The following is a 25,996-nucleotide window of genomic DNA, read 5'->3' as shown; positions in this document are numbered from 1 at the left end:
GGGCGTGAGCGTGGACGGGACTCGGGGAAGGGTTTCCGGTTTCCTCCGCCACGGCATCCATCTTGTTCATGTTATTTTCCCTGCTAGCCGTTAGCTTGGCTAACAAATGTTGTTAACGTTAGTTGCTATTGCTAGCCTTGCTCCATTGCTGTCACAGTGAATACAATAGCCCGAAGAAAAACCAGAGTATTATTTCCTCCAGACCTCGCGCTGCGTCACCAGCCTGCCGCTTGCATCTTCCACAAAATCGAGGTAATCTTATTTTCTAACGTAACGCTAATTGCATAGCATGACATTAACGCTAGCTACATGTCCATTTGTCATTACAGGAGGACGTTAGACTAGAGTAGCATAAGTTAACGTTATACAACGTTAAACAGTATTGCATGCTGCACAGATTCGGACGTAGACAGAAAACAAACGCAGTTCTGTTTACCTAGGTTACCTCTTTGAGATGAGGCAGACTCAAAGCATACTCATATGATCTACCAGCTAATAGCGTTATATATCTAGCTAACGTTAGATGAGGGGGAACAAGCTGGGGGTTCAACTCCTCTGGATAGTTATCCACCTCTGCATTTACAGTATTTACCAATCGCACGTAGTGTTGGGTAAGCAAACGTTAACGTTATACAGTGATTAACAGTGTCTAATTCGTTTCTTCCAGGGGGTAGCTGCTGTCCAGTACCAGATGGGACACACAACAGAGGATCATGATTTGAAGATCAAAGCTATAATATTCTGTTCTCCTGAGATTAACTATACACGTTACTGCTGATCAGTTGTTTCAACATAGGAAATTGCAATAACACACAAGCCAAATGCTGACATGAGAGATTTGCTTTGAACAATTGTAGCTATCTGCCAGTGACCGGAGAATATTGTTATATTTGCTTGTTTTAATGCTTTTGTCAATAAACATTGTCAACAAAGATAGCCTTGTTGTATATTATCATGTATAAGATTGTTGATGTCGAGTGAACACAAACCAAGGATTGGACGACGGAGAAACTTAACCGACCAGCAGTCTGAGTCTGCTTCAATCAACGAATGCTTTATATTTATTGAAATGAAATATGGTGATATCTGGTGGTCTGAAATTACTCTCTCTAGCTAGGCTAACTGGCTCATATTATATCATATTATTGTAACGTCTGAATCAGCGTTTCATAATATCCTTACGTTTATAGCCTGGATGACGTTAGGTAATGTTACCCATCCTTCCATTGATGTTACACGTTATATTTTTAACAGCTTTGCGGAATTACCTCAACACAATTGTGTATCAGCTTTAAATGTCCAATATATACAGCGTTACACAAACGACCAGCAGCATTCAAATGTGCAAAAACGTTATATTTATTGAAATGTGGTGATCATGTCACAAGTCACATTACATAACGATATAGCGTTAGGTGTTCTTTTGATCAACAGACCTCGGGGGCTCTATACTGTTGCTAGCTAGCTAGCCGCAGATCAGCTCTGAAGCCCCAACTTCAGAGCTGCCCGTCCACTAAAACCCGATTTCGATATAGCGTTTTAGGTGTTCTTTTGATCAACATACCTCATCACGGGGATCTATACTGTTACGTGTGTCTACTAACATCATTAAAATATCATAAGGGTAACGCTGTTTCTGTTATTTTACTTTTATCTCTGGCTACGTTGCTAGCTAGCTAGCTAGCCTGCCTTGGCAACTGGTTGGGATCATCTGATTTCCTGTGGCTGGTGTAAATCAAAGAAAATCCCGCCCCCAAAGTTATAATTTTTATCGGCTCTTTTACTCGAAATGGGACCATAATTTAGAAAACGGAGCCCAGGGGAGCATGAAAAAGACTTGAAATTGTTTATTCAGACCATAAGCTCATTCGGAAAATGTTTATTTAAGACACAGAACGAGAGAGAAGTCGGCTCATTTTTACATTGGAGCCAATGTACGTGTCGTCACTTCCGGACCTGACGTGCGCCCCCCTGCGGACTTTTCGAATTAATGGAATTTCACGACTGGCTTCATACATTACCTAATTCTGTTGCCCACTGGATGTACCTTACGTCTCCGTGGTGCAACCAAACAAAGACACAACTTTAGTGTCAAACTAACTAGTTTGAACGTAGCAGTTAGTGTGGACTTTACACCCTAACTTAAGACAGAACTTACGTTCAGCTGGTGCAACAGGCTGCTGGACTGGAAAAAAAGAAAAAAAATTTTTTTTTAATTAACCAAAAAACTTCGAATATATTCGAACGAATTTCGGGCAATTAAAGTTCGTTCGAATTTTATTTTGGGAAAAAGTGACAGCCCTAGTATCGAGTATCGATATTTTCCTCGGTATCGGTATCGACGGTATCAACTGCAAACATTTGATTCTGGCGACCAGGCTGGATCAGAACCTCAGTGGCTCAGTTGCTCTTCCAGTCGGTGATGAATGGGCTCTTCACTTGTGTACAGCTGCTTTCAAAGGCATGTTTACACCACAACTTGATTTGCATACATTTCTCGGTCAATAAGATGAAAACTCTGCACTCTCAGCTCAAGCAAACGAGCCGCAAATAACGTGCAAATTGTCCTCCAAATGCAATCTGCGAGCCCCGTGTGCGTATGACACCGGTAAACACAGGATGCAGATAAAGATGATTTTGTCTTTGATCTCAGGGGAACTAGCCGAATGCAGAGCAGTAGTTTATTGAGCCACAACCACAGACTGGACAGAACATTATGTTAGTGGGAAATGAGTCATAATTGGAGGCACAGAGGTGGAACGGCTGTGTGAAGATCCTTTAACAATCTGCCTTCAGGGAGCTGCTCTCTCTCTCTCTCTCTCTCTCTCTCTCTGTCTCTCTCTCTCTCTCTCTCTCTCTCTGTCTCTGTCTCTCTCTCTCTCTCTCTGTCTCTCTCTGTCTCTCTCTCTCTCTCTGTCTCTTACAAAGTCACATAAACACATTTCATCTACGGAAATCCATTGAGGACATCAGTATTGTATTTATGCTGGGACATTTTCTTTATTATCTCAAGATGTGTTATCTGAAGATAATGACAAATAGAAATTATCTTGGGATAACAAAGAATAATTTTCCAGGATATGTGAAGTTTGATTTGTACAGACGAAAAGGGTCCCTGTGTGCCCAGTTACGCTCTGGAACTCTTCCCTTAGCAACAGAGACTGGCAGGTTTAATGCTACCCCTGAAGAAAGATAGACTTTGTTTACTTTGTGATTTATGTGAAATTGAAAACAAGCTTCATTTTCTGTTCTATTGTACGGCATATGATGATGCAAGTGAGCTACTCTTCAGTAAAATGCCCTCTATTTATGTTGACTGATGATTATGAGAAACTTGAGTTGTGTTTTAAGAAAGGAACTTTCTTAAAGATTGGATCTGCCAGGCCCGGGAGCAAAGGCAGAACGTTCTGTTTATATATATATATATATATATATAGCGCTGGTTTGTTGTATTTTGTATTTTGTGTGTCTTGTAAGCCCATGTGGACTGGGCACCGTGGAAAGGTGCATGACACACACAAAAGAAAAAGATAATGACATAATTTGCTTTTAAAATAATTTCAGTAAACGTGATCTTTGGAGTGATGTCAGAGGACCAGGAGGATACAGTATGAATCATATTTCTCTCAAGGCCTGAAACAGCATTATGTCTTGCTATTACAGATAATATAGCTCGAGAATATCTTGGGAAAACAATGTGTTAATTATGTAAGGGCTGTTATTTCCAATAATGACCAGCTGGCTGTACATTATCCCGTTATTGCACGGCTAACTACTAAATAAATAAATAATTTGACAAAAAATATAACGGCGTGCTACGACGCTAGTTCACTTCTTACCGAGATAGATCACCATGGCAACTTATGCTTCATGGCTAACCTGCTCCGACCTCACCTGGACAGGTTAAGTTCAGAGGATAAGAACAAAACCCATGAACGACCCACTTTCTGACCAATCAGCTATCTTGAAACAGCGAGTCACCATTCATATAGGATCCCTATGTGAAAAATGGAATGCATTCACATTAAAATCACAAAAGAAATAAACATTTATGGCTCGTGTTGAAATAATCGAGGACTGAAGCCTTGCACTTATTGTACATAATTAAATTAAGTCTACTTTGGAATCTGTTTTTATAATAATTTGTATTTGCTCCCAAGTAGCTATATATATACCCCGCCGATTGCAGCTGAACGGTGCATGGAGAAATATCAGTAAATCACCGGCGTAAAGGTGACGTGTTTGTCCAGCAATGGAGCTGAGGCTGACATGTCATAAGCCAGAATAGCCTACATCTAAGCAATTTAATGGGATAGCCTACACACAGATGTAATTCATATCTAGGCTACTCCTGCATTTTGCAGCTGCAACTGTGTTGCTTTTGGCCTGTATGATGTGATTGATCATATTCATTTTTTTTCCCAGCATTAGTCTGTATGAAATATGTCACTCTGCTGCCAATATGTGACCAGAGAATAGGCAATTTTTATCAATGAAATATGAAAACTATGCCCGCACCGTGTCAATTCAGTTCAGTAGCTTACCTTTTTTCCAATGCGGGTGCTATACCAAAAATCAAACATTATGACTTGGCCACCTTGTAGCTTAAAATTTCATTTTTGTAGGATGCATCTTCATCTTCTCCAAACTGTGTCCCCCAAATGGGACAATTTGAGGATGATGAAGACCCATGCATCTCCCCTTAGCACAATTACATGCATTCCATTGAACTGAGTTTTCTAAGAAAACATAAGCTGCGCACACACACACACACACACACACACACACACACACACACACACACACACACACACACACACACACACACATTAAATAATTTAGGTGATAACAGGCTATAATATGAAGGCTAACATTCCACGATGCTTTAAAACAAATATGCAATTAAAAAAATTAGTAGCCGCTTGTATCCAAATACAATAGGCCTATGGTAAGCAAAGATCTTTAATTTATAACTTTAACAACCATCATAGGCTCACATCACATCTAATGTTTGAGTGAAACTCTTTAGGTCTGAATTAAAACATGCAGGCTATATAGCTGAATATCCTACTATAATTTATAAATAGGCCTAATTATATATTTATGCATTCTTTATTATAGCCTAAGTATTTAGACACTCTGTATGCAAAAACAATTTGTTCCTGCTGGTTAATTTGAACAGAGTCTAGTTTATAAAGGTCACAGTTTCTATTCAATACTAAATAATGGCAAGTTAGTGAATAAAGTCTCTGCACACCCAAGTGTGTGACAGGTGCGTCGGAGGAAGATACAGCGGTAACGCTTTAGAGTACAGCCCGCAAATAAGCATGTAGTTATAGTATAACTACGGGGTACAAGGAGTGTAGTTATAGTATAACTACGGGGTACAAGGAGTGAATTTAAACTTTAACTAGAGGGTAACAAGATCTGTATGGGGTACAAGGAGTGTAGTTATAGTGTAACTTAACGTGTTACTTTTTCTAACTAGTAATAATGTGAATTCTGAGTTATTTATATGCTTTGTCCAATCCAAATTGCTGGCGCTGTTCAATGGCGACCCGGTTTTGCTCTCCGACTCTGAGAGCGAACCAAGCAGAATTTCGCTCGTGATACTTGTACCATGAAGTGACAATAAAGTTAATCTCTCTCTCAATAACTACGGGGGACAAGGAGTAAATTTAGACTTTAACTAGAGGGTAACAAGATCTGTACTTATAGTATAACTATGGGGTACCACACTGTACTTACAGGGCAACTATGGGGTCGCGGGCTGTATTCTAAAGCAGCAGGGGACCAATTCTGTACTCATAGGCTAATTACGGGGTACCACACTGCACTTATGGTGTAACTACGGGGTACAAGGAGTGAATTTAGACTGTAACTAGAGGGTAACAAGATCTGTACTTATAGTATAACTACGGGGTACCAGATAGATAGATAGAGTACTTTATTCATCCCCCTAGGGAAATTCTGGCGTACCACACTGTAGTTATAGTATAACTACGGAGTACAAGGAGTGAATTTAGACCGTAACTAGAGGGTAACAAGATCTGTACTTAGAGTATAACTACGGGGTATCACACTGTAGTTATAGTATAACTACGGGGTACAAGGAGTGTAGTTATAGTATAACTACGGCATACAAGGAGTGTAGTTATACTATAACTACACTCCTTGTACGCCGTAGTTATACTATAACTACACTCCTTGTACCCCGTAGTTATACTATAACTCCTTGTACGCCGTAGTTATACTATAACTACACTCCTTGTACCCCATAGTTATACTATAACTACATGCTTATTTGCGGGCTGTATTCTAAAGCGTTACCGATACAGCCAGTAGAACACAAACTCCTGCACACTGTCTCGCCTTCTCTGGAGATTTCTTTATTTTTTTATTGAATGAACAGACCTTCATCAACACTTGATGAAGGTTCAGTGGTTACAAACAGATGAAGATTGATTGGTGATTGATTGGCGTGTTTGATAACATCACCTGTGTAATGATCATGTTCGTAATGGTTCATGTTTTTGGCATTCAAGAGACTATCATGACATCAGAGTCTGATAGCTCGTTATCATTTCATTTGCTAAATAAAGGCGTTAACTACTGCTATTCACATCCACGCATATTAATTAAGGAAACAAAATAACAGCCAATGTTTCACCAACACAACAATTTTCATCTACTCTGGGTGCAGTTCATCCTCCCCCCCCCAGTCTATCGACGCTCGCTCGCTCCTCTGCCCACTTTGTGGTCTGGTCCCACTCCCCCGTCTCACCAAACTAGGTCAAATCCTCCTCGTCTGCTCCACTCCTCATGGCACCAGATCAATCATTGCGCATATTTGCAGGCTTTTTTCCTCTTTTCTCTTCCAGTGAACGAGTATCTTTGTGAGTAAAATAACCAAACAAGTCCTAAATGTATGATTTCATTTGATTTCCGCGGTTTGCAGCATTTCCTGAAAGTCCAGCAAGCTGCTCCTCCCACTTTTAATTCACAGCGAATTAATATCGTTCCTCGGCTCTCAGGAGAGACTTGATTGGTCAGGTGTGCTGAGATCTGCATCTGAATTAAACAAATTAGAGATCAGCCTCAGCTCACGTGCTTAGTAAATGCTTCGGCCACATCATTAGCTGTGTTTCCATTACAGTTTTTCGCAAAATAATTGCGATATTTCTACAACTTCGACAATGTACAATTGCGACTTGTAGGCGTTTCCATTGAAGTTGAGTTTGGTACCGTCTGACGGAGCGCACACCTGAACGCAATTCCCATTAGCCTACCAGCAGCTGCCTGCCACAGTGGATCTGCCCCATATCCCGTCCCCTGCATGCTCAAATCCAACCAATGGTCAATGCGAATCACAACATGAAGTTACAACGCATATAAACGAGCCTGATTATCAATTCAAAATAAAATGAGTCGCAAAATGTTGCTGGCTGCGGTGAATGCAGTGAGCGCGACAGGCAGAGGAAAAAAGCCTAATAGCCTAATAGCCTACAACTGGTCCGATTTAGAGATGGAGGGGGGAAAAGGCTGATTTGGTCAATAATCACAATGTTGTGTAGCTATTATAATTATAACACTGCACCTGAAACGTGTGTAATGTATTACTCACAGTCACTGTATTCACTTCAGTCAGGAGCACGCACCGCACCGGTGTGTGCTTGCTTTTCATCCCCTCGCGCTGTGCCAAATGCGCGCACACAGGCAGCCTGTCACCATGGACCGATTTCTGCCATTAAACATTATCTATTTCATATATATTTTGCATAACACTCGTCTTTCTGCTAGCGTTGCTTCAAAGTTTTCCATTGCTGCGGAGGTTTTGCCACGGCTTATCGAACCGTTTCTTCCTCATTTTTCGCTGCTTTTCCAAAGCAGAATGGGTCACATGACGTGCTAATGCGAAAAAACTGTTTCCATTACACTTTTGCGATAAACTGCTATCGACACGTCTGAAAAACCACCTCATGAGAGCGCAAAAACGTTTTGCGATATTTGGGAGGTTTTTCGAAAGTTACGTGTTTCCATTACCCAATTTCTATTGCGATATTTAGATTTTGCGCATTTGTGAGGGTAATGGAAACACGACTATAGAGAGCCGCAGGAACGAGTCCGGAAATCATCCATGCTAACACTCCTGGTTCTTCACTGTTTTCGCTTATGGGATTTTTGAATGGGTTTTTGGCGCGATGCTTCTAATAAGGTCTCTGGGCAACGCAAGCTTAATCAAACGCAAACCAGTGTTTAGTAATATTATCTTCACACACACAAACACTCTCTATCCATTCAGAACTGTGTGTGTCGTGTCAGTGAGTGAAAACACTCTCTATCCATTCAGAGCTGTGTGTGACGTGTCAGTGAGTGAAAACACTCTCTATCCATTCAGAGCTGTGTGTGACGTGTCAGTGAGCAAAAACACTCTCTATACATTCAGAGCTGTGTGTGACGTGTCAGTGAGTGAAAACACTCTCTATCCATTCAGAGCTGTGTGTGACGTGTCAGTGAGCAAAAACACTCTCTATACATTCAGAGCTGTGTGTGACGTGTCAGTGAGTGAAAACACTCTCTATACATTCAGAGCTGTGTGTGACGTGTCAGTGAGTGAAAACACTCTCTATCCATTCAGAGCTGTGTGTGTCGTGTCAGTGAGTGAAAACACTCTCCATCCATTCATTGACATGTTGCAGCAGGTTGTAAAAGAGAAAGGTTTGGATTGACAGCTGTTGTCTTCCTCTATTTCTCCTGTCTTCCTCATCACTCGCCCAAATGTCTCCCCCTGAAACAGAGGCAAACTAAGCTTTTCTCCAACTTCACTTCACAGCTTCAGAGTGCAGGAGAACTTCAGAGTGCAGGAGAACTTCAGAGTGCAGGAGAACTTCAGAGTGCAGGAGAACTTCAGAGTGCAGGAGAACTTCAGAGTGCAGGAGAACTTCAGAGTGCAGGAGAAAGTAGAGCACAAAAAGAAAAAGAACCCGAGACAAATTCACAAGTAATGGGAATTTCTAACGATCCTATCAAGGTGTTGCCATGGTGACATTTCACATATAGGATTTATATATAACTAGATGAATTGCCTCATCCACTTTGCAAATGAAGCCTGTCGTTCCGTCTCAGCGCTTCGCTCGGGATCTGTGAAAACTTCCTGCAGAAAGTGACAAAAAGAAAAAGAACCAAAGAGACAGTTTGAGCCTAATGGGGCTGAAGAAAGCAATTTGTGGGGGAAGGGGGGGGGGGGGTGGCCTTTAAAAAGAGGAAGTGGGGAGAGAGAGAGGGGGTGGGGGGGGGGGGGGGGGGGGGCAAGACGAGCGTCAAAAGAAAACGATGGAATGAAAAGCGATGGAAAAGGAGCAGAGAAAAGAAGAGTGTGTCAGTGATCATCGGTGAGTCACTTGGCTGCGAGGTGAGTCTGTGAGAGGCCTTTCTGGATCAGACTGACTCTCACCTGTCTCTGTAATGCCCTCAGGTCCGCCGGCCTCAGGGCAGATCCAGGAGGATCAGACTGAGGGTGCCCATCTATTGGCCCATTTCCACCGCTGGTATCAGCGCGGCCCCTCCCAGCACGTCTCGCTTTTTTGTCTCATTCCACCGATCAAAAACCTGGCCAGCCCGGGTTGAGTTGGGGTTGAGTCGTGCTAGTTTTGGTCCCTGCTCTGTTGAGGTTCCAGCACTGTGAACCCGGTACCATACCGTGACGTGAAAACCACTGCAGACGACTGATTGGTCAGGCAGAATCATGTTTACTGTATCTACTGACTGTCAATGCTGGATACCAGTTTAGTGGGGCTTACCCTCTCTTCTGTTATTTCCGTCAGTCTTTTGTGTTGCTGCCTTCGGCTCTGGTGAAATAAAATCGATCTCCTTGCTCAGCTTTAACATGACGGTGGTTTTCAATTGTTTTGAGAGAGAAAAAGTCCGCTCCTCGGGAAGCCCTTTGTGTGTAACGTCGGCTCCGCTAGGCCGGAGGCGGGGGTTTAGTGAAGCCGCCTGGCTTCACTAAACAGTCTTGCCTGGTGAGTTGCCGCCGGGGTAGAGGCTTCCCTTCTCCCCGTCACGCAACTCCCGTCCCCCGCGCAGCGCATGCATGTGAGTTTGAGTAACGTTATACATTATAGCCTACTTCGGCTATGGGCGGAGGGCAGATATGCGGTCGCTATGACGACCAGGTGTGGGCGGAGGCGAGTAAACTTGCTATGGAAACAGAGTCTATATCAAGTAGAGACGAGTAAGACCAGATCGAGTAGAGCTGTACTGTGCTGTTACTGTATATGTGGTGGAAATGAGCCATATGTGCCTCGCAGTGCCCACAAGCATCACTATGCCGATAACACGCAATGCCGACAACCCCGAATGCAGATAGCCTAAAATGCCGCGATGCATTTTAATTGATGCAATTCGGGTTCTTTGGTTGGCTGGAAGATAGAAATGTGTTTGCAACGGGGAAACGGGAACATTTGATTGACAATAATATTGCAAGTAGGCTACAATGTCCTACTTTATAGTAAGATATTAATTATAGCATTGGTGATTAATTAATCTGGGCGATGATGAAGTATGTTGGGGGGGGGGGGGGTTGAATCGATCATATTAACTCATTGAGTGCCAGCCACTTTTGGAGAACGGACGGTCCCAGTGCCAGAGTTTCAGAGCATTTTCAGTGATTTCTCGAGGCCCACAGAATATTGTGTGATATTACTATGTAAACACCGAACACGCAAAAAGAACAATGAGACTCTATTCTATCATCAGCAAAAACAGGTTTATTGATATCATTTTCCGTTCTTTAGTTATCAGCCGGAGAAGATAGCTTGATTTAACCAAAAACAGCCGTTTTTTAGCTGCAACCAGCAGCGCTGGCCCCTGCGTGCGCTGCTGGTTGCAGCTTCTTGCTGGTCTTGATTTGCTGCTGGTGGGCATCAGATATTCTGGCTTGCGTTTGCCAATCCTGTCCTGCTGTCTGGGTCTGTCTGGGTCAGTGTTGTGTGCTGCTCTGCGTGCCCCCCCCCCCCCCCCCTCAACTGCACACTCCTCCTCCGTATGGGAGTGTCTCTGGGGCTTTCTGCTGCGTTTGCTCTGCACTGAAAAGTCCGCTACATCCAGCTTTTTTACAGCGTTCCGCGTGTATTTGTCACCAGCTCCCATGCTTCCAGTTGAGAATAATAACAACTAATAACAAAATCATGCGGATGGGCTATCGCAGCGGACACGGAGGTGCTCAATTGTGGAAGCAGATAGGCTGCTGCAGGCACAGCTAACGTTATGCTTCATGCATATCGATGCATACGGATGCGATGCGATTTCCGTTTCCCCAACGACTTCTTTTTTCCTCGCCTTTCTGTAATCTGGAGAGCACTGTCGCCACCTAATGGGTCCCTAAAATAGCTTTTACACATTCAACAGCCACCATACTTCTCTGGATCTGGCTTTGATGCACGTCCCACCGTCAAAAAACGCAATTGACGAACATACTCGTCCTTGGCACTCTACGTTACTAAACCAATTGACGAACATACTCGTCCATGGCACTCAATGAGTTAACAAAACATTTTCACCTCATAATTTTCACATAAATCACCCAAATAATGTTATTTTTTACTCGAGGGACTCAAGGGAATATCAAACAGGTGTTGCCTATTCATTTTAAGAATGGTGTTGCCTATTCATTTTAACACGTTCACTGCCATTGACGAGTTATCTCGGCTTACAGAATTCAACGGTTCACTGCCAAAGACGAGTTATCTCGGCTTAAATTTTTTTTTTTTTTTTTGGCGGTGGGACGTGGATCAACGCTCCCCACGTCTCCTATAAAAAATATTGGAGTCAGCGAACGTGTACAACCCAATCCACGGACCCACTAAGTGGCGACAGTGCTCTCCACACTAGGAAAAGCAGAGCCAAAACTGTAGGGTAACGCGCGAGGAAACCATTCTCTACTGTAAAATGGATTGGCGAAAACGCTTTCACTTTCGCGCATTATCGCGCTGGGAGCTGGCGGTGGGGGATTCCAAAAATAGACTGGGTGGAAAACACACTTTGAAACACGCAGCATAAAGCCTAGAATCGCACAAAGCTTCATCAAAGCTCTCAAACCCAAGAAACAAGTGAGCCCTATCCACAATCGCTGCCAGGGAGGGAGGCTGCTCAAACTCACAGCAGCAGCAGCAGCAGCAGAACACTCGCTTGTGACAAACGCAGGCTGAAAGCCACCAGACACGCCCACGGAGGGAGGAGTTTGAAGGAGAGGGCGTTCAGAACTATATTGTTTAGATGTCTGATCTCTCACTGATGCCAAAAATAAATGGTTAAAGTGACTGTTCTGCCTGTTTGATTGAATTTCACAAAACTGCGATTATCTCAGCTTTCACTCTCAGACGCTGAAACCATGCTGTACTCAACGGCTAATATCTACATAACTACTAACTCTACAAACTAACTCTTTTAGACAGAGAAAGCACACATTCTATTAGTACTTTTGTGAACTTTATGTTCACAAAGTCCAAGCAGAAAATAATCCTCGGCTCTTGTAAAATGAGCCAGAATCCTCAAAAAAACCCTCTGGCAGAACCTACCTACAGTAAAAAAAAAAAAAAGGCTGGCAGTGAATGTGTTAAGAATGGCATTTAACTGTCTCTGCAAATGAATTTGAATTCAATTGCGCGATGGATACTGTAATCTCCATGCATAATTTGGACAGCTCCACACCATCGCATACCAATAACACTGTATTCTATAACTGTCACATCCTCTCTCTCTCTCTCTCTCTCTCTCTCTCACATACACACACAGAGGGGCGCAGCACAACTTAATGGGCGTTCCCAAGTCATCTGCTATTCTCAGTTACGTGGTAATTTCAGGAAATTGATGTGAGCGGCTGGAAGTCCAGACTGATCAGCAGAATGTGAGATTGCGTAATCAGGATGTGTTAAGCTGGCTAGCCCTCATCATCATTGTCCAACCAACAGAGTTCTGACCGAAGAGCCCAAAACAAAAGCAGACGAATGGAACAACAGATTTGATCAAAACAAGAATACTATGTTGTCTTCTTCTCTCCTTTCCATCTGTCCATCCCCCCCCCCACCGTGCAGATTACGGCTGGCCCCTCCCCCCGGAGCTTTGCCCAATCTGGATCTACCTGGACGTCCTGTTCTCCACAGCGTCCATCATGCACCTCTGTGCCATCTCTCTGGATCGATACATCGCCATCCGCAGCCCCCTCCACCACAGCCGCTTCAACTCCCACACCAAGGCCCGGCTCAAGATCATGGCTGTCTGGACTATCTCTGTGGGTAAGTGCACGCACACGCACACACACACACACACACACACACACACACACACTACGGCACTACAGACAGACTTTCAGATGATGTATCCTTCCCTCTGGCAGCTTCTCTGCTCTAACATGTCCTACAACTTGTGCATCTCAACAGAATTGATCAGACGTTTCATATTCTGCCCGTTTCTCACTGAACTGATCATTTCTTTATCCGTCCATCTGAATGATTTAGTGATAACTTGTTTGACGTAGCTAACCATCTATAGTTGTGTTTCCATTACCCTCAGAAATGCGCAAAATCTATATATCGCAATAGAAATTGGGTAATGGAAACACGTGAATTTCGAAAAACCTCCCAAATATCGCAAAAAGTTTTTTCGCTCTCATGAGGTGGTTTTTCAGACGTGTCGATATAGAAGTTTATCGCAAAAGTGTAATGGAAACACATTTTTCGCATTTGCACGTCATGTGACCCATATTATCCCTTGGAAAAGGAGCGGAAAATAAGTTTGGTAAGTAAGGTTCGATAGCCCTGTCAAAACCTCCGCAGCAAGTGGAAAACTTTGAAGCAACGCTACCTAGCAGAAAGACGAGTGTTATGCAAAAGCATAGCCGGGCAAATTAGATAATGTTTAATGGCAGAAATCGGTCCATGGTGACAGCAGGCTGCCTGTGTGCGCGCATTTGGCACAGCGGCGAGATGAGAGGATGAAAAGCACACACTGGTGCGGTGGTGCTGTCTGAAGTGAATACAGTGACTGTGAGTAGGCTAATACATTGCACACGTTTCAGGTGCAATTATAGAACCAAATCAGCCTTTTCCCCCCTCCATCTCTAAATCGGACCAGTTGTAGGCTATTAGGCTACCTTTTTTCCTCTGCCTGTCGCGCTGACTGCATTCACGCAGCCAGCAACATTTTGCGACTCATTTTCTTTTGAATTGATAATCAGGCTCGTTTATATGCATTGTAACTTCATGTTGGGATTTGCATTGACCATTGGTTGGATTTGAGCATGCAGGGGACGGGATATGGGGCAGATCCCCGTGCGTAATCACTGTGGCAGCTGCTGCAACGGGGAATCACTCAAACGCAACTTCAATGGAAACGCCTACAAGTCGCAATTGTACATTGTCGAAGTTGTAGAAATATCGCAATTCTTTTGCGAAAAACTGTAATGGAAACACAGCTACTGTCTTGTTGTTAACACATCTGTTCAGCACAGTAACTCATGTACATTATCTAGGAGTAGCTAGCATTAGTTCATATTAACATCTGAACAGTTTGTTCTTTTCAAGCTACAACTCAAGTGTTTTGGTGTAGTGTCACAGCAGACCACAAGTCATTGTTATTAGCGTCATCGAGGGCTTCAAACAGCTTGGTCGCCGTGGACATAGTGTTGAAGAAGCTGTCAGACGGCAAGGTTACTGTGGAGTTTACCTGCTAGCTGGTTAGCGTCGGGCGCCGCACCAACCGCTCGTCTTCCGCCAGCTTAAGCTTGTATTATGCTCACCCTGCCGTGAAGGGCGCGGGGGTGGAGCGAGGGCCGGGCGCGTCAAATGACGTAAATTTGTTGGGCGTGGTTGGGCGCTACCTCCGTCTGGCGCTCGCCTTGTGCATGATTTTTTTTCTAACAGCGCGAGCAGCGCACGGCTTCTCTCCAAACATGTCCGCTTTCAAGCCACTGAGCCCTGAACACTGAGCTGTGTTTTCGCCACATTTCTTGACCCATGTGGTAGGCTATAAACTTTGATTTGCAACTGTTCGTTTTTAGTCATTTCACCAAGTAAATGTGTTGTGTTGAGACTAGAGCATTATTGAGAGAGATTAAAAGCAGCACAGAGTAGGCTATCAGGGCTGAGAAGTAAAACGGCTTTCAGTAAAAACAAGTTTGGTGATTCCTTCATGTGCTGATGTGGGGTCGTTTGAGAGTGAAAGCGCACTCAGTACTGCACATAATAGCGTTTCATTGCAACTTTTCCACGGGCTGTTCTCACCATTGTACAATACATGCTGATCACTTTCTGAGTATAATGGCATCACCCCCAGCGCGAGGTCTGCACGGTGACTCACGGAGACTCGCGGGGCCCCACCCCCACGGAGCTTGGTCGAATATAATTCAGCCTTTACGCTTCCTGGTTCACCAGTGCTTCGCCTCGGTCCTCCTCTTTCAGTTCATTTGTAGACAAATACAGGAGAGGGGAAACTTAACAGTCCACTGACTCAGTCATGACAGACAGTAAAACGCCATCTTGCCTTATTAGAGAGCTAGACCTCGCGCTAACCCGGAAGTCCTTCCTCGAGACTCCTCCCCCATCAGCGTACGTACCCCGCATAAGCTCCGCCCACTTCAGCCTGACAGCTATGCAGGACCAATCAAGGAGCGCTAGTGTGCTGTGAAGTATAGACTAGGCCTGACAAGACTATTTGCTTCTTTTATTTATTTTTATTGCCTATATCGTTATGAGTTTTTGTATTTTTACACTCGGCATATTACTCTGAGAGGTTTATAACTGATGTTCATACTAGGGATGGGCATTTCTAGCAAAAACACTATTCGAAATTCGTTGGCCAAATTCGAATTTAATTCGAATTTCGAAAATAAATAAATAAAATGTAAAAAAAAAAAAAAAAAAAATTTTTTTTTTTTTTTTTTTTTTTGTGAGTGAAATGTTGCATTGTCTCCCCTGATTCTAAGTCTACGGCTTTATTAATTAATATAAAAAGCTTCTGCTGTGGATTTTTAGCTCAAACAAGCATTGCACCACTGAAGTAAAGAACATGTTACATGACATTGACATTTTCGAAAATAAAAAACAGTTTTGACAATCATGAGTGGTTCATTAAATATTTAGTAGGCTCAGGTCTGAGTGCCAAAGGGGTGCCAAAGTCACCCCCTCTCCCTCTTCATGGGATTTCATCTGCCATTAATTTTTCCATAAACCTTGCTTAAAATGCTTATAAAAATTGTTTTACTTGCTCAAACCAAGCGATTTGACTATACTTAGAATCAGGGGAGACAATGCAACATTTCACTAAAAAAAAAATTTTTTTTTTTTTTTTTTTTTTTTTCGAATTTCGAATTTCAATAATAAAAGTCGACCTTGATAATAACAACGATTATTCGAAAATTCGAAATTCGATGCCCATCCCTAGTTCATACAGTATAATATCCAAGTTGCTGTTCCCTTGGCTTCTCTGTGTACATTGTAAATGTTCTATATATCACCTATTGAATGTCATTATTGCTATTGTTTGTTTTGCACCTTTGCAAAAGAAAAAAAAGTCTATTCACTTTTACTGAGAACGTTACTGAATGACTCTACAGCCACACCACAACAAGTGTTGCAGGTTCTTTTCTTGTTCTTGCCCAGGTGTTACTTATTGTTACATTTAGTTCTCTTCCATGATGTAACAGTAAAGGAAGGGACACTGTTACGGCTTGAAGGATGTAGAAACATGAGGTGCAGGGAAACTCCAAGGCCAAACAATCGAAGGCGAATCTCTTCAGAATAAATAAATAAACGTATTTCGCTTATTGCTTGCTGCAAGGTTACAAACACACCAGCACAGCTGGCATGGCTGGCACTCTTAGGTGAATGGGTATACTACAGTCGGGCCATTGATCAAGGTTGTGTTGAAACAACCTCACCACCACCAGCCAGGTTGGATTTGTGGAGGAGCATGGAGTAGATGGTATTTATAACCTGCATGGGAGACTATGGAGGTGAACGTGATGTGAGAACATCAAGGTGACATTATTCATTAGGACTGGTGTTATTTGGGGACCTGAGGTGATGGATGAATTCTCCTCCACCTGTGGGGGTTGAGAATCCATCAGCAGCACCTGGATATAACTGGACATCCATCACTTCCTGATTAAGCAAAGCAGAACTTGACGTTTGCACCAAGAAATGTTCATAACCTTCCTCTGTAGATTCCACTACCGCCTCCATCTGTCATCATCTGGGGAGGAAGAAATCCTGTTTGTAGAGGAAGAGGAAGAGGAAGAGGAAGATGAAGAGGAAGAGGAAGAGGGAAGGAAGAAGAATTTGCGTGAAACAAATGACAGCTTAAATGACAGAGTTTGATTCACACAGAATTTGCTGTCTCCTGTGATTCTGTTGATCTCCTGTGATCCTGTTGATCTCCTGTGATCCTGTTGATCTCCTGTGATCGGGATTATTACAACAGGTAATTTACCAAAACAGGTAATTTGTGCCGGAACTGTTACCTTTCATAGAGTCTTCACCCGCAGAACGATTGTGACTGTGTGTGTGTGTGTGTGTGTGTGTGTGTGTGTGTGTCTGCACTGTAGTGTTTCTCTATAGCTTTGCACAGCAAGCCGTTTGAGTGAATGTGAGTGTGTGTGTGTGTGTGTGCGTGTGAGTGTGTGTGAGTGTGTGCGTGTGAGTGTGTGTGTGTGTGTGCGCGTGTGAGTGTGCGCGTGCGTGTCGACGCGTACGCGTGTGCGTGTGTGTATACTGTAAGTGGGTGTATGAATGCATGTACTTACAGTTTGAACATGTACAAATGTGTTGTATTCAGGAAGTCAAACTCGCACCCAATATTATATTATCATTATATTTTGATGTGTGCAACAAAATATGCCCAGGCCCGCCCGTCAACGTTGTATACAGAGCCTGCAAGGTAACAGCAGCTGCCAGCGAATGTAAGTGCACTAGAGAGAGACATGAGAATAAGAGAGACAGGGAGATAAATCAAAGGTAGGAAATACACCCAACCAGCTGAATAATAATAGGAGGCAGTCTATTTAATTTCCCCATGCTCACAAGTGAGGGTTACCACTCCATATAATCTTGAGGGAAGCGACGGAGCGATCAGTCGGTGCGTGATCGTTTGCTTCTGGCTGGCTGGCTGGCCAGCTGCTCAGGGCAGTCCTGCAGTCTGAGCCTGCTCTGTGTTTTGGGCATGTTCAGATTGGAGTCAGATTGATTTGATCAAGTCTGAACAGAAAAAGATGCGTGTATAAAAACACACTTTTGCAAATCAGATTTAAAGAGGACCTATTATGCTAATTGCCAGTTCTATATTGATTGATTCTGGGACTCTACACTATTCTACTATGATTCACAGTTCAAGAAACTTCTTATTTATCTTGTACTCTGTGCCTCAGTTCAGCCTCTGTCTGAAACGCTCTGTTTACCTGCAGTCTCTTTAGCAGGCAGCAAAAACTATACTGTGTCAAACAAACATTAATAACTCAAAAACTATACATCACATTTCTTAACCTTTACATTTTGACATTGTGAATAAGAGCAGGTACAGTATAGCCTGGTAAACCAGCCCATCACGTGAACTCACATTTCATTTGGTTCTGCGTGATGGTCTGGCCCCAGGGCCTGGGAGGGTGTAAAGCAGAAGCTGCAAAGCGGAAGAGCCAATCAGCGACTGCGCTCAGTGCCCTGTGATTGACAGCGCAGGTTGGCCAATCAGGAACGCCACTAGCAGTGCACTAACAAAACAGTAACGGCCGCCTCCCTGCCTGTCCACCTCGAGGAGTCATGTCAGCGTTTGTCTAGTTTAAACAGCCATAAAGTGCAGTTATTGCAGAAATCAATTAAACAAGTACAGGAGTATCGCCGCAACCGCGGAGTTCCTCGGCGGAAAACATGTTTTTGCCGAGTGGATTTGGGTTTGACTGGATCCAACGCTGATTGGCTGAAGAAGTTGTCTGTCAAGGCAAGTACACCCGCCCACTGCGATACACTGGGAGAAAGCTTGGGGTCAGACCATGACGCAGAACCAAATGAAATGTGAGTTCACGTGATGGGCTGCTTTACCAGGCTAGGTACAGTAGGCTATGTAGTCTTAAAGTTGAGTGAACTGTCACAGTTTTAAAATGTGTGATTTTTTACACACAAGTACAGGCTGTAAAGTCTGGTAGAGGGAATTGTGACATCACACACTCAAGGCTGGCTCCATAGATTCTATTGGTTGGGTGTGGTTTGAACAGTGCAGGGGGCGGGAGCAATGGAAATCATAAGGCAATCAGCGTCTGACATCACCTAGACTCGTGTTCTCATTCACATCTCGTAACCTCTTGTTCAGAGCAGTTGAAATCCTGCGATCTTTGCTAATGGGGATAACTTTCAAATACGTTTACCTCATGAAACTTTGGCCATGTTTAATATGAATATCCAACATGGTAACACTAGCCAATAACACAAAATATGGAAAAACATAATAGGTCCCTTTAACAGTTGTGGTTTGAAAAGTGATTCAAGTCAGATACTGTCCAGATGCGTCTCATGAGGTCTGACGCTCTGGCCGCTCGGAAAAGCTTTTCAAATGTCTCAACGAATGCATGACGAATGCACATCCAGAGCTTATTTGAACAACGTGCCGTCAGTCACCATACCTACGCACCAAGCCCACATCGTTACTACTACTGCTTAATGTGTGTTTTACGCCATCTTGTTATACTCAGTTTACCTTTTTTACGGCGTGGCCACTAGGGGCCGAGGGGGCGGACAGACCTGGACAGACATACGAGGTCTGTCCCCACAAAGGAACGAAAAAGTGGCCAGTGATGTCATCAATGAGTGATAACTCACTGATGATGTCACAATGGCAGCCGCATGGTCGCTGCCATTGACCAGGGAACGAGCTCCATTCGGTTCTTTGTGTTCTATTCGAAAACTGCAGAAATCCTCAGCCATCATCAGGTCGAGATCAAACAGACCTTCCCCAAAGAAGGATGGGTGGAGGAGGATCCCAAAGAGATTCTACAGTCTGTGTATGAGTGCATGGAGAGGGCGTGTGAAAAACTCACCCAGCTCAACGTTGACATCTCAAACATCAAAGCTATTGGGGTGACCAACCAAAGACAGACCAACCAAAGAGAGACCAACCAAAGAGTGACCAACCAAAGAGAGACTACACTTGTTTGGGACAAGGAGACGGGGGAGCCGCTCTACAATGCAATCGTGTGGCTGGACCTGCGGACCCAATCCACAGTTGAAAGTCTGATCAACAAAACTCCAGGGAGGAGCAAGAACCACCTGAAGCATAAGACAGGACTCCCCATCAGCACATACTTCAGTGCGGTGAAGCTTCGCTGGCTGATGGACAATGTGGATGAGGTCCATTAAATCCTCTTTCTGTGGCCAGTTCTTTGCAAGAGGATGGTAACTGGTTCCATAGCACTCCTGCTGTATACAAAAAGGAATTTTGCCCCATAGACCTCTTAAATCTTTGTGGAATTATATTTGTATTGCTTCCTCTAGAAGCTTTGCAAATATTTTGGAATTCCCATGGAGATCTTGCCCAAATTGAGGAGTTCTTCAGAAATATATGGCATCATGAAATCAGGGGCTCTTACTGGTATTCCCATATCAGCAGCACTTGTTGGACAGATGTGCTTTCAGGACGGGCAAGCCAAAAACACATATGAAACTGGCTGTTTTCTACTCCTAAACACTGGAGCCAAGCCTGTGATGTCTGACCACGGTCTCCTGACCACTGTGGCATACAAGCTCGGCCGAGACAAACCTGCCTGCTATGCACTCGAGAGGTCCATGGCCATCGCAGGAGCGATGGTTCGTTGGCTAAAGGACAATCTTCGGATCATTGATACATCCGAAGAACTGGAGAAGTTGGCCGCGTCAGTCGGCACGTCCTACGCGTTGTTATTTTGTTCCTGCCTTCTCCGGCCTGTATGCCCCCTACTGGGAGCCCAGTGCAAGATGAATCATTTGTGGGTTAATTACATTCACTAATAGGAGTTATGTAGCATTTGCTTCATTGGAAGCTGTCTGCTTCCAGACACGAGAGATACTGGATGCGATGAACCAGGACAGCGGCATCCCACTGACTCAGCTGCAGGTGGACGGAGGAATGACGTCCAACAGACTGCTGATGCAGCTGCAGGCGGACATACAGTCCAACAGACTGCTGATGCAGCTGCAGGCGGACATACAGTCCAACAGACTGTTGATGCAGCTGCAGGCAGACATGCAGTCCAACAGACTGATGCAGCTGCAGGCAGACATGCAGTCCAACAGACTGTTGATGCAGCTGCAGGCGGACATACAGTCCAACAGACTGTTGATGCAGCTGCAGGCAGACATACAGTCCAACAGACTGTTGATGCAGCTGCAGGCGGACATACAGTCCAACAGACTGATGGAGCTGCAGGCGGACATACAGTCCAACAGACTGCTGATGGAGCTGCAGGTGGACATACAGTCCAACAGACTGCTGATGCAGCTGCAGGCGGACATACAGTCCAACAGACTGATGCAGCTGCAGGCAGACATGCAGTCCAACAGACTGATGCAGCTGCAGGCAGACATACAGTCCAACAGACTGCTGATGCAGCTGCAGGCAGACATACAGTCCAACAGACTGCTGATGCAGCTGCAGGCAGACATGCAGTCCAACAGACTGCTGATGCAGCTGCAGGCAGACATGCAGTCCAACAGACTGATGCAGCTGCAGGCAGACATACAGTCCAACAGACTGATGGAGCTGCAGGCAGACATGCAGTCCAACAGACTGATGCAGCTGCAGGCAGACATGCAGTCCAACAGACTGATGCAGCTGCAGGCGGACATACAGTCCAACAGACTGCTGATGCAGCTGCAGGCGGACATACAGTCCAACAGACTGTTGATGCAGCTGCAGGCAGACATGCAGTCCAACAGACTGATGCAGCTGCAGGCAGACATGCAGTCCAACAGACTGATGGAGCTGCAGGCGGACATACAGTCCAACAGACTGCTGATGCAGCTGCAGGCAGACATACAGTCCAACAGACTGATGGAGCTGCAGGCGGACATACAGTCCAACAGACTGCTGATGGAGCTGCAGGCGGACATACAGTCCAACAGACTGCTGATGCAGCTGCAGGCAGACATGCAGTCCAACAGACTGCTGATGCAGCTGCAGGCAGACATACAGTCCAACAGACTGCTGATGCAGCTGCAGGCGGACATACAGTCCAACAGACTGCTGATGCAGCTGCAGGCGGACATACAGTCCAACAGACTGCTGATGCAGCTGCAGGCGGACATGCAGTCCAACAGACTGATGCAGCTGCAGGCAGACATGCAGTCCAACAGACTGATGCAGCTGCAGGCAGACATACAGTCCAACAGACTGCTGATGCAGCTGCAGGCGGACATACAGTCCAACAGACTGCTGATGCAGCTGCAGGCGGACATACAGTCCAACAGACTGCTGATGCAGCTGCAGGCAGACATGCAGTCCAACAGACTGATGCAGCTGCAGGCAGACATACAGTCCAACAGACTGCTGATGCAGCTGCAGGCAGACATGCAGTCCAACAGACTGATGCAGCTGCAGGCAGACATACAGTCCAACAGACTGCTGATGCAGCTGCAGGCAGACATGCAGTCCAACAGACTGATGCAGCTGCAGGCAGACATACAGTCCAACAGACTGCTGATGCAGCTGCAGGCAGACATGCAGTCCAACAGACTGATGCAGCTGCAGGCAGACATACAGTCCAACAGACTGCTGATGCAGCTGCAGGCAGACATACGGTCCAACAGACTGCTGCAGCTGCAGGCAGACATACAGTCCAACAGACTGCTGATGCAGCTGCAGGCAGACATGCAGTCCAACAGACTGCTGCTGCAGCTGCAGGCGGACATACAGTCCAACAGACTGATGCAGCTGCAGGCAGACATACAGTCCAACAGACTGCTGATGCAGCTGCAGGCAGACATACAGTCCAACAGACTGCTGATGCAGCTGCAGGCAGACATGCAGTCCAACAGACTGCTGCTGCAGCTGCAGGCGGACATACAGTCCAACAGACTGATGCAGCTGCAGGCAGACATACAGTCCAACAGACTGCTGATGCAGCTGCAGGCAGACATACAGTCCAACAGACTGCTGATGCAGCTGCAGGCAGACATGCAGTCCAACAGACTGCTGCTGCAGCTGCAGGCGGACATACAGTCCAACAGACTGATGCAGCTGCAGGCAGACATACAGTCCAACAGACTGCTGATGCAGCTGCAGGCAGACATACAGTCCAACAGACTGCTGATGCAGCTGCAGGCAGACATACAGTCCAACAGACTGCTGATGCAGCTGCAGGCGGACATACAGTCCAACAGACTGCTGATGCAGCTGCAGGCGGACATACAGTCCAACAGACTGCTGATGCAGCTGCAGGCAGACATACAGTCCAACAGACTGCTGATGCAGCTGCAGGCGGACATACAGTCCAACAGACTGCTGATGCAGCTGCAGGCAGACATACAGTCCAACAGACTGATGCAGCTGCAGGCAGACATACAGTCCAACAGACTGCTGATGCAGCTGCAGGCAGACATGCAGTCCAACAGACTGCTGCTGCAGCTGCAGGCGGACATACAGTCCAACAGACTGATGCAGCTGCAGGCAGACATACAGTCCAACAGACTGCTGATGCAGCTGCAGGCAGACATACAGTCCAACAGACTGCTGATGCAGCTGCAGGCAGACATGCAGTCCAACAGACTGCTGCTGCAGCTGCAGGCGGACATACAGTCCAACAGACTGATGCAGCTGCAGGCGGACATACAGTCCAACAGACTGATGCAGCTGCAGGCAGACATACAGTCCAACAGACTGCTGATGCAGCTGCAGGCAGACATACAGTCCAACAGACTGCTGATGCAGCTGCAGGCAGACATGCAGTCCAACAGACTGCTGCTGCAGCTGCAGGCGGACATACAGTCCAACAGACTGATGCAGCTGCAGGCGGACATACAGTCCAACAGACTGCTGATGCAGCTGCAGGCGGACATACAGTCCAACAGACTGCTGATGCAGCTGCAGGCAGACATGCAGTCCAACAGACTGATGCAGCTGCAGGCAGACATACAGTCCAACAGACTGCTGATGCAGCTGCAGGCAGACATGCAGTCCAACAGACTGATGCAGCTGCAGGCAGACATACAGTCCAACAGACTGCTGATGCAGCTGCAGGCAGACATGCAGTCCAACAGACTGATGCAGCTGCAGGCAGACATACAGTCCAACAGACTGCTGATGCAGCTGCAGGCAGACATGCAGTCCAACAGACTGATGCAGCTGCAGGCAGACATACAGTCCAACAGACTGCTGATGCAGCTGCAGGCAGACATACAGTCCAACATACTGCTGATGCAGCTGCAGGCAGACATGCTCTGTGTCCCTGTTGTGAAGCCCTCCAGCCTGAGACCACGGCACTTATTTTTATTTTCTGTTAAACTCCCCTTGCCCTTCCATATTTACTCTTGTTTATCCATGTTTATTAGGTCATTTGTGCTCCAGGGGAGAATGATAATCCAGTATTGTTGCTCCAGGGGAGAATGATAATCCAGTATTGTTGCTCCAGGGGAGAATGATAATCCAGTATTGTTGCTGTTGTTTCTCATCTCGTCTTTTGCAAATCGAGAATGTATATTTACCTCCTGTCCTTTGCTTCATGGTATAACCACATCCTTGCCTTGCTTTGCTTAGTTTTTATTTATTCACTGAAAATACTAATAAAAAATGTATCACAAAAAAACTTTTAAATAATAAAATGGTATATTCTCAGCTTTATTGTATGCATTCAAACGTAGCGCGAGCCCCCTTTCTGGATCCAGATTTTGGACCGCCGTTGTCACCACTCTGATGATCTTCTTTACCCACTGATGATGTCATAGACATTGTGACATCAATAGTGATGTCATAGACATTGTGACATAATCAGTGATGTCATACCTCCTTCCCTGCAGAGGCAATAAGTTGGACTGGTGCTTATCGCCAGAAATCTCAACAGGTTCGACAATGTCAAAAAGCGAACCAGCAGTCAAGTTCAAGCTTGTGTTGGTAGGTGATGGAGGAACGGGAAAGACAACTTTTGTAAAGAGACACTTGACAGGAGAGTTTGAGAAGAGATATGTCGCGACTCTTGGAGTGGAGGTGCACCCGCTGGTGTTCCACACCAACAGAGGACCCATCCAATACAATGTGTGGGACACAGCTGGACAGGAGAAGTTTGGAGGCCTCAGAGACGGCTACTATATTCAAGCTCAGTGTGCCATCATTATGTTTGACGTCACCTCTCGAGTCACCTATAAGAACGTGCCCAACTGGCATTGTGATCTGGTCCGGGTCTGCGACAACATTCCCATCGTCCTGTGCGGCAACAAGGTGGACATTAAAGACAGAAAAGTTAAAGCCCAGAGCATTGTGTTTCACCGCAAGAAGAACCTGCAGTACTACGACATTTCCGCCAAGAGTAACTACAACTTTGAGAAGCCCTTCCTGTGGCTAGCGAGGAAGTTGATCGGCGACCCCAACTTGGAGTTTGTGGAGATGCCTGCCCTCGCTCCCCCAGAGATCCAGATGGACCCAAGCCTCACAGCGCAGTACGAGGCAGACCTTAACCTTGCATCAGAAACAGCGCTCCCAGACGAAGATGATGACCTCTAAACTCCCCTCCGCTCCCCCACCATCGACAGGAAGTTGTTGGAGTTTCGCCCCTTTACTGTAAAATCATTATTGACTAATCACTATAGGACGGATCAGTGTGACATCACGACACCCGGATATGCCACCCGGAACTGCAGCAGTTAACTAGTATTGAGTTGTGCTGAACAAAGTATGGCCCTATGGCTCCATAGGGTCCCATTATAAGCTGCCGTTTGTTTACCAACACTGATCCCTTGTATTGACATGACTGTCAACATCACTGACGACA

At 45.3% G+C, this 25,996-nt stretch overlaps 1 protein-coding gene and 2 pseudogenes across 3 annotated transcripts in view; all 3 read left to right on the top strand.

Moving 5' to 3' along the window:
- Positions 1-25,996, top strand: part of LOC310777980 (5-hydroxytryptamine receptor 2A-like) — a gene marked incomplete at both ends in the record, with an annotated part of 96,520 nt that overhangs the window by 28,132 nt on the left and 42,392 nt on the right. The window contains one exon of the mRNA XM_083638310.1: positions 13,095-13,295. Coding sequence (XP_083494436.1) covers positions 13,095-13,295 — 201 coding nt within the window. The remainder of the gene's footprint in view (positions 1-13,094; positions 13,296-25,996) is intronic.
- Positions 19,887-20,997, top strand: LOC310778763 (glycerol kinase pseudogene; annotated as a pseudogene). The gene has a single exon. The product of its transcript is annotated as a glycerol kinase pseudogene (transcript).
- On the top strand, positions 25,342-25,728 carry LOC310778896 (GTP-binding nuclear protein Ran pseudogene; annotated as a pseudogene). Its single transcript has one exon. The product of its transcript is annotated as a GTP-binding nuclear protein Ran pseudogene (transcript).

This window comes from Poromitra crassiceps, assembly GCF_964638095.1.
Source record: "Poromitra crassiceps genome assembly, chromosome: 6".
Classification (NCBI taxonomy): domain Eukaryota; kingdom Metazoa; phylum Chordata; class Actinopteri; order Beryciformes; family Melamphaidae; genus Poromitra; species Poromitra crassiceps.
The sequence above is the reverse complement of the archived record's forward strand: the minus strand, read 5'-3'. Positions and strand labels throughout refer to the sequence as shown.